The following is a 16,772-nucleotide window of genomic DNA, read 5'->3' as shown; positions in this document are numbered from 1 at the left end:
AATTGTCCTCAGCTTCTACCCACACCATTATAATAATAGAGCATGCACCTTATCAGCTTTGGTTTGACAAGTTACCTCTGCATCTTCTGTGGTTGCTGCCCCAGCCGAGCTTGTTACAATACCAAACCTCTCCTTTCTTTTTTTGAGCTTTTCATCATCTTCCGTCTATACAAAAAAGAAGGGAGAAAATGTTAAGTTGTCTGTATCACCCAACAAAATCATTCTAGTTGGTGATTCTGCTTCTTTCTTAGTCTCATAGAACCATTTGCTGGAAGGGAATTTACAGAAGAACATAGTTTTCAGAACTAACTGTTATTCCGGTAACAGTTGAAACTCTTCTCTGGATGGAGAATATGTGTCTTTATGAAGTTCATGGAACAGGAGGCCAGGTCTCTGAACAAGCTAGATGTCCTTATATTTTAATTTTCTAGTCTCATGCTTGCCCAAAGATTGTGCTTCTATGACATATCCTTATTACGTACTATATACAGAACTAAAACAGCCGTGTAAATAATTTTTCAGGGAGCATTTACTCTTACTTCAGATACTTCTCTTTATTCCTCTCTCCTGATGCTCATCACTGCACTTCTGCTGTTGTGACACTGTAAATCTTAGTCATCATAAACTGGGACTGGCATTTGGAATAGCTTCAAATGTATTCTTCCACCTTGAAAACCACTATGCATCACTCTATGTGCTATCTCTCTCTGTTTCTCTTTCCTAGCCATATTTGTTTGTTTATTTGAAAAACTTCAAAGGACAAATCTTAGATATAGCACGTGGTTAGCAAGCGGAGAGCTTAATAGTAAGCCTGCATTATAATGGCATGTTCAGCCAAACCCTGGCTTAGCTCAGTGCAGGTTGGCGGTATAAAAGACAGGGGAGGAACTAAGCAGATACATGTTTGAGTGACCCCAGTAAGCCAGTTTGGCTTACCATGATGTGTGAATCAGGTCACAGTATTTTTGCTTCACGCGTTATGCTAAACCATGGTTCAGTGCTTACATGAGTGAGCCTCCAGAACTCTGAGCAAAGCTCATGTTCTCCCCTCCCTACTCCTGTTTCTGCTGTACAGTAAGCCAGCAGCTTACAGGGGGCGATGTTCCAAGAATCGCGCTTAAGGCCAAAATCTCATACTGTATAGTCAAAACACAATGGCGGGAGGGGTTGTCAAAGTCTCTTTTCTCAGACACCCACCCCTTTCCACCCATTTTTTTCCTTACTTTTTTTGCCAAGTGCATAAAGCTGAATGCATACAAGTTAAATGTGTGTAAGATGTGAGTTTAGTTTTGCTTTGAAAGAATCTTGGCTTGGGGTAATGAACTTACCAGAGATTCCAGTTTGCACACAATGTTCAGCTGAGCAAATCAGCTCAATAACCCCTTGTGCAAAGGAAAGGAAAGCACATGAGCCCAATTCTTTGCTCAGGTTTCTGGGGATCATTGACTTGGTGTTAAATAAACCATGGTTTAGTGTTCTGTATGTAGATATAGATAATCTGGAGTATTCAAGCATTTTTTTTGCATCTGACACTGGTGTGTTAGGGGGTCAAGTGAGTGAGATCATTAGAACAGTGTTGATTTAGTGGAATTGTTACACACACAGAATCTGCTTTGCTATCTAACGAAGTTCTGATCTACAGAACATTAAGAAAACACAACATGCAATTTAAGGCTGTTCTCATTATAGTAGTTCACAGTCATCACTGGGGCAGCTTGTTAAATATGCTTTAGGATATTGTTATCTTGTTAATGTGAATAGGTCATTTGATTAAGTGATCTGAACACATGGCAGATACTCATTCTTTAGGTACTGCTGCACAAGACTTAAGAACATATATTTTGCAGTGCAGTATACGAAATATAAAAGCTAGCTACATATATAAAATGCATCTTCTCCACCATTTTAATTTCCCCCTTTCTTAAAAGGTCATCTTTTAATTCATTTTTCTCCCATTCTAATGGAAACATTTTCATTAAGTTGGCCTGTACGGCACTGAGCTTATCTTCATAAATTCCATTTCAATTATGAAATAAATGTTGGCTTATGCAGGTACTTCAGATCTCTTCTGTTGATTTTCCATAAGCCTGAGGCTTTTTTACTCTTTTAACCTTTAACCATGCTGGTGGCCTTGGTCTACAGTAATAATCAAGCCATCATTACCTTTTCAGAACCTCCACCTCATCCATTTGCCATGGGAGTTCTCTTGTGCTATTTTCAGCAGCAAAAGACTGTCCAATTACCTTCCTCTATTCCTGTAATTCTCCTCACCTGCTCACACAACACATTTACAACCTCCCCTCTGCCCTATTTGATTATCCAGCAGTGCTGGCTATGAGAGGCATTGGGGTAATGATAGGCTTTCACAACCATCATGCTTGAGGATGCAAGAATCAGCAGAATGGTGGAAATGAGAAATGAAACAAGCTAAAACCTTTAACTGCATTGCTGGTCTCTATGAACTCCTAGCTGAATGCACAGCTTCCCACATCCATTAAGCACTTTGAACCTTGCTTTCAAGCTGGATTGTATTAAAATGACTTGACTTGTGAGAATAAAAAAAAACAGGATAGAACTCTTCCTATAACTATATAAAGCCTCCCTTTCCTCCACATTACATCTGTACAAATAATGATGATTTGTTCAGCTTTGATTAATTGATATTAATCGGTCAAGCCATGACAAGCAGCACTGTTAAAACAAATGCGAAACAAAATATCACAAAGCAAGCCCAATGACATCACTGGTGCAGCAGGCAACTTTTGTCACAGTAGTTGCGCTCAACACCTCCTCAGCGAGTGGTGGGACTGCCTTCATTATGTCAATCCCTTACATCAACAACACCATAGCAACCAGGCTCAGCTTTATTAATTATGACAACTTCATCTGTTGTGGCAACAGGAACAACTGAAATGTTTAATTAAAAATGCAGACGTTTCTCAGGGGCAGTTGTCACCATAACAGCATGCAGATACGCTTTCTGCGCATTTGTAACACCTCGTAACAGTTACTGCCTAACTTTGCAGGTTTGCCATTTCTCTGGCCGCAGAATACTTTTCACAATGAATTTTCCACTCCAACACATCTACTAAACCTTTTCCTGACAACTGAAGGCCATTATAAATATGATACAATTATTTTATATTAAATGTTATTACATGACCTTCACAAACATGACACACCTTTTGGTCTACAGTAGCCTGGCTGGCACTCACACCAGCAGTTAGAATCCCCCCCCCAAAAAAGGATGGTGAAATAACAGAATCTAGAGCTTGGGGTAACAAGATGACTTGGAGTAACAAAGTGGCTGCCAATCTTTGAACCCAAATTGTCCAAGTGATCCTGATGAGCCCCAGATACACAATATTTGGTATAGCTAACAAAAGGAGGCTGATGAGTACTTCTCATATGTAGCACAGAGAGATGGGTGTGAATTCTGAGCTGCTGTACCTTCTTGCATGCCATACACATAGAGGTACTAGAAATGCAGGAGTTCCTGAGACCCGCCCCCCCCAATGGATTGTAAACACCTTGAAAGATTGGTTTAACAAAGACAGAATACCAACTTTTTATAGTACAGCTGTTGTGAAGCTTAAATATCTAAATTGTACTATGAGCTGACGAAACCAGAGAACCAGTAACATTCGCGCTCATCATTGTTCAGTTACCTTATATAAATATGCTACTTCAAGATGCATTTTTCTGTTTTCAATATTTTTTCTTCGAGTGTTAACATATAAATTTACAAATCTCATATGAAAAATGAACATGTCAAAAATAAGATAATGCTGGGGAAAACAGGACACTTGGAACAGCATAAAAATATAGCCAGCACTTAATGGTATTCCCAAGGGTTATTTTAAACTGTGCATTAATGTTTGTGAACAGCAGCAAAGATGCCATTTTTTTTCTAAGGGCACAAGAATTGGTCAGATGATAACTGCAGTGGCTTCCTTTCCTATGTAAATAAAAAAAGATATATGCATAGCCACTCATATGTTATACACTACTATTGCCTGAGATTGTGCAATGTGGATTTTACCTGCAAAATATATGGCTTGATTACGCCCTCTTAATATCAAAGCATACCAGGGCACACAGTCTTCTGCATCCGTCTTACCATCTTCCAGTTAGTGAAGACAGCGAAAGTTCTTAGTAGTAACTGCAGCCTGCAATTTATGCATATTCCAATGCAGCTGGTTCAGCTAACCATGGAAAAACTACATTCCCTACTTAAATCATTGATAGTAAGCAAGTCAGTATCTCTGTGCCCTAAAGGCAATTTGACCAGGGGGTGGGGCAGGGTGGGAGGGGGAATAGCCAAACAGCAACTTTAAATGGATGAACGGATGTTGTGGAGTATGTAAGAGACTATAGTGAACTGAGGTTTTTATTTATTTTTCCAGTAACTCCCTATAATCACTCCCCCCCCCACTCATTGCCCGAAGGGAAAGTGTGTAACAATTCCACTAAATCAACACGGTTCTAATGATCTCACTCACTTGACCCTCTAGCACACCAGTGTCAGATGCAAACACGCTTACAATAAACTTCACTCCATCTTTAGCTCCTCTCTGACAGGTTTTGATTCATGGGGTGCTGAAACCCATCTGAGGAAAATTACCTCTATCAAAACACTGCTATCTCAGCATCTATCAAGCTCTGCTAGAGCCCTGGGGCATGCTCAAATATGCACATGGGCATTTGTGTATGTGAAGAGGGGGGTGGAAGCTGACCTTTCCTGTGAAGTGACAGATAAATTTCTTGAAGCTGGTGATGTCCAGGTTTTCTTATTTCACTACTCACGTAGAAAGATTTAGAGAAGGATCCAAGGTGCAAAAGGTTTCCCATGTAAAGTATTTTTAGTTTATTTTATTCAGGTAGGATTCTCAGATCTGAAATCTAGTACACAGCCAGGCACCCCAAGATACTTCACACTTTAAAAAATGAAATCTTTGTAAATAGCAAAACAAAACAAAACCCTGTGCAATCGCAATGTTTGAAGTTGCATGAATATTTTACTGCAAGGTACATGGATTAAGAAGCTCCGCATCAGAAAAAAATACAGTCAACTCACAGAATCATTTTTTTAAAAAGAGTTCTCGCTCTTTTGCCTGAGAAGAAATGCTTAGAAAACACAGACAAAAAGCTAAGTAAACGGAGGAGGTAGACAAAGGATTTCATTGGCCACAGGCCTGGGGTTTTTTTTGAAGGGGGGGGGTGTTATCTGCACACATCTCCTATGCTTGTCCCATGACTCCTACTTCTCTATAACGATCTCCACACCTTTCTCTCCTTATTATTCCGCTCTTCCTGAAAAGTTCCAAAATGTTTTACTACATACAGACTTGTAAGCAAAACGATGCAAAATTTTGTGTGCACACAAATACACACCATTTGTAAAATAAGCACAGAACTTGCATTACTTGGAGAAAAACATATACTTGGGGGGAGCACAGGCAGGAACTGAAACAAAAAACTCTGGTTTCAAATACAAATGAAACGGATTGCTCCACTGCAGTTTCACACATCTTTCTGTGGCGAGTTTTGTGGACAGCCACTGGAGAGAGAAGCTGCAGGGTATATAACTTGGCTGCTTAGGAAAACCAGATTAGCTCAGTTGGTGAGAGTGAGTGTGGTGCTGATAGCGCCAAGGTTGCGGATTCAATCCTCGCAAGGGCCAGCTGCATTTTCCTGCAATGCAGAGGGTTGGAATAGTTGATCCTCGGGGTCCTTTCCAAATCTACAATTCTATGATTCGAAGTTCTGCTTTCCTTCACTGTTGCTATTAAGAACCAGCGGCTAAGCAGGACCTCCAGCTGTTTTGCCATGCCACTGAATCGTTTTGTGGGAGTGAAGAGTGACTGAGAACAGGTGTTGGTGCAGAGCAGAGACAGATGCTTTCAAGCCCTTTAAAGCAGCAGATAAAGGCAGGGATACTCTTTGGGTGGCCCCAAGAAGGATCTGACTTACTGGATTTTGGTCATCTAGAAGTGGGGTGGGGCAGAAGAGAAAAAGTTGCCTCTTATATTTTAGGCGTGGTTTCCGTTGCATAAAAAAGGAAAACCCACATTAGGCCAATGGCTGGACAATACTTCTACTGCAGCTTTGCTAGGGCGGGGGCTCCATTGAATCTTCACCCCTTTGTTTATCTAGCACAGGGGTCAGCAAACTTTTTCAGCAGGGGGCTGGTCCACTGTCCCTCAGACCTTGTGGGGGGCCGGACTATATTTTTTTTGGGGGGGGGAATGAATTCCTATGCCCTACAAATAACCCAGAGATGCATTTTAAATAAAAGCACACATCCTACTCATGTAAAAACAGCAGGCAAGCCCCACAAATAACCCAGAGATGCATTTTAAATAAAAGGACACATTCTACTTATGTAAAAACATGCTGATTCCTGGATCGTATGCTGATTTAGAAGGCGACTGGGCCAGATCCGGCCCCTGGGCCTTAGTTTGCCTACCCATGATCTAGCATAAAGATCCGCTGCTCTCCTTTACTGAAATGACATCTCCTTAAAAAGGCTCAGCAGTACTTGTTTGTGGTTCTGGCGTAATTATATCCAAATGACTAGAATACAGATGTTGAATCCATGTGCTGGGTGAGTAAGAGTGAAAATAGGATACAGGTGCATAGAGTAAAAAATCAAATATGGGGCACCAGCTAGATAGGCATCAGGCATCCCCAACCTTTGGGCCTCCAGATGTTTTGGACTACAATTCCCATCATCCCTGACCACTGGTCCTGTTAGCTAGGGATCATGGAAGCTGTAGGCCAAAACATGTGGAGGGCCGCAGGTTGGGGATGCCTGGGCTATATTTATGGAAGGGATATTTGACAGTGGTTTTGCCTTCAAAGAGTTGTAGCTTGTGCAATAAACAATTAGTGTATCCCAAATGGGCAAATAAAGTATCAACCAAGGAGGCAGCTTAATAGTAGGTGGGGAATCTTAGTCTTGATACCCTTTGGATATATGTTTAGTTTTTTTACTACAGTACTGCCTTTTTAATTTTTAATAAATGTTTTATTCAAATATTGCTTATTGCATTCTTTTATTCTTTGCCTAGGTAGCTGTTCTGGGCACTTCCATTTTTTAGGGAGAAAGTGGGATAGAAAACTATCCAAATAAATATGGAAACAAAAATGAAAAAATTGTATACATTCATGAGAGTAGCATTTATTAACTTGATTTTTATCATAAAGTACCTTTTATTGGCTGTCAGAATAGCCAGTCAGTCAGCTAAGCACCTTACCATTAAACAGCCACCATCAGAACTTACTTCTGGGAATGAGGAGCTCCTATCTTTGCAAATATCTAAGAGGAACAAAAGGCAGCACTTTGGATCCTCAGAAACTTCATGATCTAATGTGTGTCCTCAGAAGCCCAATCTCTTGTAGCATCTTTCAGAGTGGATTAGGGTGTTTTTAAAGGCAAAATAAAGCTCATCATTATGAAAAACTCTGGTGCGGGCTGTTCATTGGGCAACTCACTCCCATTTCTCTCCAGGTTACCCTGATGCTCCAGATCCCTTTGTCTATCAGCAGGAACAGTAGCAATGGGAGTAGCAGATGTGTTATCTGTGATGGGGGCCTTAGAAGGCAACTTTCTGCAAGAGGCTGGGATTTCACTCAAGGCCTGCAGGTGATATACAGGTGAGCCCGGGTCAGATTCATCTGATGAATGTTGAATGTCTTTTGTTTATGAAGGCCTTTGTTTAGCAGGTTGCTTGGGAGACTCACTCTCCGGTACAGATAGTCTGCAATTGTGGAGATAATTCCTTTCCAAGATGGCCCCTAACAGGAGGACCCTGTTTGTACGGTGCCCTGGCTGCCCCATTTCCCTCATCACCTGAGATGGAAGGATGGTTGGTGTCTTTGGGGTTCTGCAGTTGTTTACTCTCCTGTTAAGTCCTTATGGCAACAGTAGTTAGAAAGGACAAATTCAGACAGGAGGTTTTCACAGATTTTGTGATGGCAGCAGATGTTGGCAAGGCTGGGATATACGTGTGGAGGAATAGGGCTTTCCCCCTGGAGATGCATGCACTACTGCGAGGTTGTTAAGCAGCTGCAGGTCATTGTCTCAGCTTTAGTGGGTCTGACCATGTGAATAAAATGGTGCCATTTTGTTGAGAAAGCAGTGTCTTCCCAATTAACCCATAAGGAAGGGAGATAGGAAAAGAGTAAGCAGAAAAGACAAATAACAAATTTTTAAATCTCTATGAATGAAAAGAGGAAGACGACAAAGAGAATGAAATAAGTTGAAATTTGAAATAAAGACTAGCTGGAAGGCAAGTACAAATGCTGAAGTAAGAGGAGGCTCTGTCTTGGGTGAAGGCAGAGAACCAAGTGGGGTGAAGACTACAATACCAGATTGCATGGCTCCTTGACTTCTTGGGCAATAGAAGGAGTCAACCCACACTTACTGTATGCCTCTTTCATTCCAAAATGAAAATAAGCTGCTCTGTGATGCCCTAGGCCTATTGATTCTCCTTGGTAAGAATGACTTGTCCAGAGAGCAGGTAAACCTCTGAATGTTCAGGTTCAGGAGGACCACTCATTTGTTAGAGCCAGATTTTGAAATATTGGAGCGCAATGTGTGGTGAGAACCTTGAATTCTTGCACTGATGAAATATTCTAGTTTGAATTACATCCTACAGAAGCTGAGGCTGCTGAAGAGACTCTTAGGTTGGGGAATTGTTTTTTTGGGGCGGGGATGGTTGTTGCTGCTATTGATATTAATTTTTTGTATCTATATTTTTAGAACATGATTTAATGTCAGATTTGTTTGAATACTTTTTGATGTGTTTTATTATCCCTTGACAATTTTTGTTACATTTGTTGCAAGCCTCCTTAGGCATGGTTCACACAACATAGTAAGCAAAAGTATGGCTTACATACATCATACAGACCTCGTTTTATTTGTATAACAACTTTCCATAGTTAAAAAGCTTCAATCGCTGCACCAAAAGAGCCTAAAATATATTGTACTGTGCCAGATCAAAGTATCGGGACGCGGGTGGCGCTGTGGGTAAAACCTCAGCGCCTAGGACTTGCCGATCGCATGGTCGGTGGTTCGAATCCCCGCGGCGGGGTGAGCTCCCGTCGTTTGGTCCCAGCTCCTGCCCATCTAGCAGTCCGAAAGCACAATTAAGTGCAAGTAGATAAATAGGTACCGCTTTCTAGTGGGAAGGTAAATGGCGTTCCGTGTGCTGCTCTGGTGTCGGTTCGCTGGAGCAGCTTCGTCATGCTGGCCACGTGACCCGGAAGTGTCTGCGGACAGCGCTGGCTCCCGGCCTATAGAGTGAGATGAGCGCACAACCCGAGAGTCTGTCAAGACAGGCCCGTACGGGCAGGGGTACCTTTACCTTTTACCTAGATCAAAGTATCCTTAGATGTCAATACCTGGCTTTTACCAGTACTATACAATTCAGAGTTAGGTGAAGGCAAATACAGAGCAATCAGTCTCCATCACACCCTCCTTGATACTAATCAACATTCTAAGCATGCAGGTACATCTTTCAATCTGCTTGGCTAATATCAATTGAGGGATTTGCCTTCATTGCATCTTTGGGTAATCTTTCTTAAAATAAAGAGCTACATTTCTGGCTCTCACAGCGTCCTAGGACACTATGCAAGAATTCTTTTCGTCATTAGCTTTGTGAAGTGCAATTTTTTATTTTTTATTTTGGATCATAGTGCAGGCACTTTTAACTATTTATCTCTTTTCAATATACAGAGGGATGAGTCTTTATGTTCCTTTGAAGTGAAAGGAGGATTAAAAAAAATGAAGCAGTGCTAGGGAAAGGCCTCCGCAAGTTGACTAATGCAGCTGGACAGGCTCATACAGCAAACTTCAAAGCAATCGAGTTTTCCTAGCCTCATCTCTAAGACAATGTCTGAATATGAAAATATAGTAAGTTACCTTGAGGAAGTACACAACCGAAAGATATCAGGCAACAAATGACAGGATGCTTTCAATTAAGAAAAGGTCCACAGGAGGAAGCAATGCAGAATTTTTCAGATGAACCCTCTCGCATACCAGAATTGAGTTCTAGGATACAATTGAAGACAGGAGCAATACAAATACAGCATGCCTGTAAGTGATCTATGAGGCTTGGTATCGTATATTTAATAACAGGCAGTTCTGAATTCAGATGCTATACACTTTCCCCACTCATTATGTTCCTCTCTAAACTTCCAGAGTCTAAGGTTTAGGAATACACTGTGTATTTATCTGCATGTCTATGGTAAATAGCTACAGAGGGATAAATCATGGTTTTTTTCAGCCCTTCATACCAGCTGGTCAAGTCAACACTATGAAAACAGGTTCAATAGATCAATTGTGTACTCTGCAAGCATATGTGATAGCAGGGACCGGGGGGCGGGGGGCGGGGAGAGAGAGAACTATCCTATTTTTGTTTTAAACCTGTGGCCTGTTAATTTCTTCAGGTGTCCCTTTTTTTAAAAAATAATAAAAATAAGCATGACATTATCATGAATTGCATTTTACAAGCCGGTGGGAGGGCATTTATATAAAAATGAACCCTTCTGGTCACCACTCCTGTATCTCCACTGCAGCATGACGGATGGCAGGATGAAAAGCAGAGCCTCCAGGCTTTCAGGCGATGGTAGATTAATGATGACATGGCCTTGACCTCCAAAAGGTAAAGGTTATGAAACACTCATGAGTAGCTGGCTTCCAATTTCATACCCAGAGGGTGAATGACAGCAACTGATAGTTTTGTTCTTCAAAACACTCTAATCCTGGGATGCACAGCTGTCACCCACCACCTTTTTGAAATTCATCCCAACATATTTATATCTTCTTGCTCTTTTCCCTAGTGGACTCTATTCTGTGTCTGTGTGCATCAACTACGCGAATGACGCTCAGCAGCAAATAGTAGGGGCAATGAAACAACAGGAAACTGAAAAGTTTCAATATAATCATATTGTGACACCACTCTCCCTTTTACAGCCCTAGAATGATATTTTGCCAAGTATTAAACTTGCTCAGTTACACATTACACATGCACTGTGATCAATGGCAGAGGCACAATCAAGGAGCTGTTAGTTTTATAGACTCCAATACCACTTACCTTCCCACTCTGCTTCTCACAAAAGGCCCAAAGAATATGTGATTAATCTCCCCCCTTTCAGGACTAGTCAGTCAAATCAACACAACTCTTTAATCTCAAAGCCCAAGAGAAAGTCAAACACTGAGCAGTTCTTCCCATCCTCTAATAAGTCATGTTTCACCAAGAACTTGATGTAGTTGTAGAAGGATGTGATGACACTGAAACAAGCTCTTTTCAGAGCCCCAAAAGTGTTGTTTAGAAATGAACCTACAGATGTGAACTAGTGTTAAATAAGGTTATGTTTATGTTTCTATACAACAGACAGCTGGCAGGCTCGTCCTACAATTTGATACAAAGAAAGGGCAAACTACAGTGGTACCCCGCAAGACGAATGCCTCGGAAGACGAAAAACTCGCTAGACGAAGGAGTTTTTCGTTTTCTTAGCCGCTTCGCAAGACGCATTTCCCTATGGGCTTGCTTCGCAAAACGAAGCTTGCCCCGCAAGCTCCGGGGATAGCGGGGAAGCGCAGCGCGTCTTCCCCGCTGTCCCCGGACCTCTTTTGAAGCAAGGGGCGGCGGGGAGAAGATCGCTTCTCTCCGTTGCCAGCCCCGCAATCTCCGGGGACAGAGGGGAAGGCGCGCGAGCCTTCCCCTCTGTCCCCGGACCCCTTTTGAACCAAGGGGCGGCAACAGGGAGAAGCAATCTTCTCCCCGGACCCCTTTTGAACCAAGGGGCAGCAACGGGAAGAAGCGATTCTCCCCACTGCCCCTTCCCTTGCTTTAAAACAGGTCCGGGGACAGAGGGGAAGGCGCGCGCGCCTTCCCCTCTGTCCCCGGAGATTGCGGGGCAGGCAACGGGGAGAAGCAATCTTCTCCCCGCCGCCCCTTGCTTTAAACAGGTCTGGGGACAGAGGGGAAGGCGCGCGGCGCTTCCCCTCTGTCCCCGGACAGTCTCCATAGGAACGCATTGATTGATTTTCAATTCATTCCTATGGGAAACCGTGCTTCGCAAGACGAAAAACTCGCAAGAAGAAAAAACTTGCGGAACGAATTAATTTCGTCTTGCAAGGCACCACTGTACTGTAGTCTACCACACCATGATGCTAAGTAACACATAATGCAAGATGTCAAGGCAATGATGATAATCAATATTCAACTCTATATCCACTGCAGGGTCATCACACCCCTATTTTGAAGACTACAAGATGATAAAACTAATAAAACAAAAGCAGAGTCAGTAACAAAATCTGATAATGTATCTAATCCGATAGAAAAAGAATTAAGTTTCACTGTCAATGCACCTTTGCACAACTGTATCATCTTTTGGATTTAGTTGACACAAATTTTCAAGTTACACAGATCTCTACATCAAATATACAGGTCAGCGTTGGCATCATAGCAAAAAATAAATAAAAAAGGAAATGAAAGGCAGTGCAGATCCACCAGGACTGTTTCTTCTTTACTTGACTCTTTCTGCTTAAAGAATAAATACAAGCCGGGGAAGAGAGAAAGCTTAAGAGATCAGAATTGTTTGAGGTGTTGAATTTGTTAAAGGGCAAAGTTCTGAGAGCCAGCAGTTCTGAAAGCTCTCTGTGTCAAAATACCAGGGGCCTTCACAGATAAAAGTTTATGCTTGCTCCAAACGGGATCAGCAGGGGAGTGAGGAACAAAAAAAGTCACAGCCATGTGTTAAGAGCACACCTGCAACTCCCAGTTTAATTCTGAAGTTGAAAAGCATTCTTTGACCTAGACGTCAGAGGATGAAGCATACATATAAGGAATGCCACATGGCAGACTGAAAGAGACACATCTCAGGTGCAGAGTGAAAAAGTGAAAGGCTTTTGTGAGCTTTTAAATAACATAATGTAGCCTTTTCAAGATTCAAAAATATTCCAGGTAATGATGGATACATTCAACTACCACAAACACTAGCCTTTCTCCAGAAGAAACTTATAAAACTTCTCCCTCCTCAGAGGATCAGATCATGCATTTAACAGTGTTCAAAGGATATAGTTAGGTAGCTTCACCTATTGCATTCTATGTACATGTCCACAATTAGCCTGACCCAGCGAAGGAAATTATGTGTGGGAGCAGACTTTTGTGTACATAGCCAATGCATATACAGAATCACAACTGGTTACATATTCACAACTGATTCCCAGATCTCATCCAGGGTAATGGGAATTGACTGGATAAGGTTTTAGATGAAAATGTATGAACTGAGGACTACTAAGTGTTGTCAGTGATTAGAAATGGACTAGAGCTACAGCTTTTTAAACAACACAGTTAAACAGAAGTTTCAGTAAGCAGAGCTGAAAAACCCATATTTACTGTCCTCAAAAATAATATGCAGAAGACTTTTCTCCCTTATTCCAGATGTCAAATTGTACTTCCTTACTGTCAAAATCTCACTGTCAATGGTTGGAGTGCAAACAGAGCACTACAAGCTATTTCTACTTCTCTGTCATGACTAGCGGATTTTGCTCAGTTTTATTTTTCTCATGTATTTTTTATTTTTTAATGTAAGTAGTCTTACATTAATGATCTCCTGACCATTAGTGGAAAATCAGGGCATCTTTCAAATAAAATAAATTAATTTGGGGTTAGCAAGCTGTTTATCACATTGTCTCACTGCTGTTCAGTGGACTGCAAAGAAATAAGTTCCCCCAAGTTCAATAGAGCTTACTCCCAGGTAGTGGATATTGGATTGTAGCCTTGCTCTATATAGTCTGCTTAATGATAAGCGAACAGCTAATAATATAAGAATATCCTTATGACTGTAGAATTTTGCTTACTGCAAGCCCACTTTTTGAGAAGTTCACAACATACTGGGTTAAAAAGCTATTATAAAATCTCTCACTAAATATTTCATATCTCAGTTTAAGAAGAGTATTACCAATCATAAAATTCTCAGTAAACCTTTTATTACAGCAATTTATAGAGCTCACCAAACAAGCCAGCATCAGCTATGCACAGAAGAGAAAGAATAGGGCTGGTTTTCATGACAAGCTAAGCCAAACATTGGGTTACTGGGACCGTAGAAGTATGTGGACTCCCGGAGAGAAGTCCTTTTTGCTGCTACACCAGGCTAAGCTTAACTTACGTGTGAGACAACTAGGACTTGTGATGAAGTTATCTCCTCACTAACCACAAGCTATAACCAAGGTTTGTTCCTGTGCACAGCCCACCAACTAGAAGGTAATGGTTTTCGATATACAGAGGACTAACCAAGATAACAATATCTGCAATTCTGGAATAAAGGTAGTAGTAGTAGTAGTAGTAGTAGTAGTAGTAGTAGTAGTAATAATAATAATAATAATAATAATAATAATAATAATAATAATATATTTATACCCTGCCCATCTGGCTGGGTTTCCCCAGCCACTCTGGGTGGTTTCCAACAAAACACTAAAATACAATAACCTATTAAACATTAAAAGCTTCTCTAAACAGGGCTGCCTTCAGATGTCTTCTAAAAGTTTGGTAGTTATTTTTCTCTTTGACATCTGGTGAGAGGGCGTTCCACAGGGCGGGTGCCACTACCGAGAAGGCCCTCTGCCTGGTTCCCTGTAGCTTTGCTTCTCGCAGTGAGGGAACCGCCAGAAGGCCCTCGGAGCTGGACCTCAGTGTAGGGTAGAACGATGGGGGTGGAGACGCTTCTTCAGGTATACTGGACCGAGCAATTAAACATAACACCAACTTCAGAAGAAAGACCTCACAATTCAAAGCTTCAAGCCTGATCTGTATTGATACCAAATGTGTTTCTCTGAGGAGCTGTAGAAGAATATCTCAAAAGTGAGAACAGAAACTGTATTTTCCCAATAACCTACTGTAACTAAGACTAAATGTGCATAATCTGAAACACCACATATTCTTCCTCTGCTTACCTCCATTACTCAATTTTTCTCCCCTTCTTTTGTTTCTAAAATGTTAAGTCCCTTGGGGCACGAGCCTCTCATTCTTTATAAAGTATCATGTGCATGGATAGAACAACAAAAACAATCTCCATAAGGTTCTGGAGACTGCTGATTTTATGAGCTTTGGATCAGATTCCTACAGAGTATTATTAAAAGGTTTTAGTTTATATTTAGGTGCTTTGTGAATTAACAATATATTACTGTATATTTCTAAAATAAAAGAAGTTCTAGGACGGCTTTCAAAGACTTGGATTCCACTGCAAGAATGGAAGGTATTCGATACCTCCCACCGTCTGCAGCCCTTTGCACACACCCCAACTAGCGCAGAAGGTTAGAGAACCCTCTAGAACAGTATTTCGGGAAGCTGCAAAAAGGGGGAGATTGGCTACACCCCACACATAAGCAGAAATGCCTGTCACATCCTGCAGGATCTTTGGATCTCAGCCAAAGATCTGAAAAAGCTACTTTTATCTTGAATGGATTTTATTACTAATTATCAACACATGCCTCTACACTGAAACAGATGAGGGATGCTACTTAGTTTTACTAATAATGAAACCTGTGCTAATAATCAAAATATGTTATGGGGTTTTAAACTGATGCTACAGCAACATATAGCAAGTAGATCTCCAGGTCCTGAGTTACATGGGTGCCTCCTTTCCCCATCAGCACTAGACAACTGTTTAATCAAACTGAAACAGTTTAATGAGGTACAGAAGGAAAATTATGAACAATGGCACAAATTCCAGAGATGCTGGCATTTTTATTGAGCAAGAAAGCACTATTATAAATCCCTGGAAAATGTTTGTGGTGTAAATTAGAACTCTTAAAAGGCTTGATTATTCATGCCAAAGAAAAGCATTGCGGCTGGCTTACACTGACCTCATGTATGCATTCCCCTTACTTTAGATTACTTTTGTTTTTCATAGTGAACAGGAGTTAAAAAAAGAAATGTGACTTCAGGTTTTTTTTTGTTAAAATCAGAATAGACCCTTGAAGACTGGGAGTGAGAGCACAGTTCTCCATTCTCCCCCAGTTGCTCCTCCAAATTCCTGCAGCCAAGTGGTTCAACAGTTTCTGAATGGCACACATAATGACATCATTGATTGAACTATAATAGAAAGGAAAGGGGGGTGGGGGAAAAAGATGTATTTGTGTTACAGACAAAAGATAAGTTCTGTTTCACAGCAGGGACAAATGAAGAACCAGATGACTGGACAGAGTGAGGTCGCCGAGTACCCCTTGCCATTGTTTTCGTTTTAAGCAACCCTTCCACTACTCCCTAAAGGTTTGTTAGGGACTCAAAATCCTTTTCAAATGGCACCGTGGAGAAAGGAAAGATCAGGAGCCCTGCTGACCCTTCACAACTCTCTCATCATTTATTTTTAAAATATCATGTATTGTAAGTGGGGGGAATGATATAAACATTAATAATAGTATAATCCTAAACACTGAACAATGATATCACCAGGACTATTGGAAATACATAGCTAAGAAGCAAGCACCATTCAAACCTCTTTGAAACACAGAAGGATCCATTTTATATTTTTGCATTTTGGTCTCCCCCCCCCCAAAGTTACTTTCTCCTAGATAGGCTTGATGGGAGACACAGCTTTAATATGCTGAGAAATCACTCACAGGTATTTGGACCACACATCTGGAGAGAGTGCTATTTTGAGTGGCTGAAAAGGAAGGCGTTCAATGTTTGCAATATCTGGATTGAGTTAATTGCTAAGGTCTTTGAAAGCTTATCTGCAGAAATATACTTGCTTTA

The 16,772-nt window shown here is 41.2% G+C and overlaps 2 protein-coding genes across 3 annotated transcripts in view; one reads left to right on the top strand and one right to left on the bottom strand.

Moving 5' to 3' along the window:
* ORMDL2 (ORMDL sphingolipid biosynthesis regulator 2) overlaps positions 1–16,772 on the top strand; it is a 171,681-nt gene that overhangs the window by 109,974 nt on the left and 44,935 nt on the right. The gene's annotated exons all lie outside the window — the stretch shown is intronic.
* SARNP (SAP domain containing ribonucleoprotein) overlaps positions 1–16,772 on the bottom strand; it is a 57,206-nt gene that overhangs the window by 3,081 nt on the left and 37,353 nt on the right. For both annotated transcript variants that reach the window (XM_053375264.1, XM_053375265.1), the window contains one exon: positions 76–165. In XM_053375264.1, the coding sequence (XP_053231239.1) occupies positions 76–165 (90 nt within the window). The remainder of the gene's footprint in view (positions 1–75; positions 166–16,772) is intronic.

This window comes from Podarcis raffonei, chromosome 2 (assembly GCF_027172205.1).
Source record: "Podarcis raffonei isolate rPodRaf1 chromosome 2, rPodRaf1.pri, whole genome shotgun sequence".
Lineage (NCBI taxonomy): Eukaryota > Metazoa > Chordata > Lepidosauria > Squamata > Lacertidae > Podarcis > Podarcis raffonei.
This window is presented reverse-complemented; position numbering and strand designations above follow the sequence as displayed.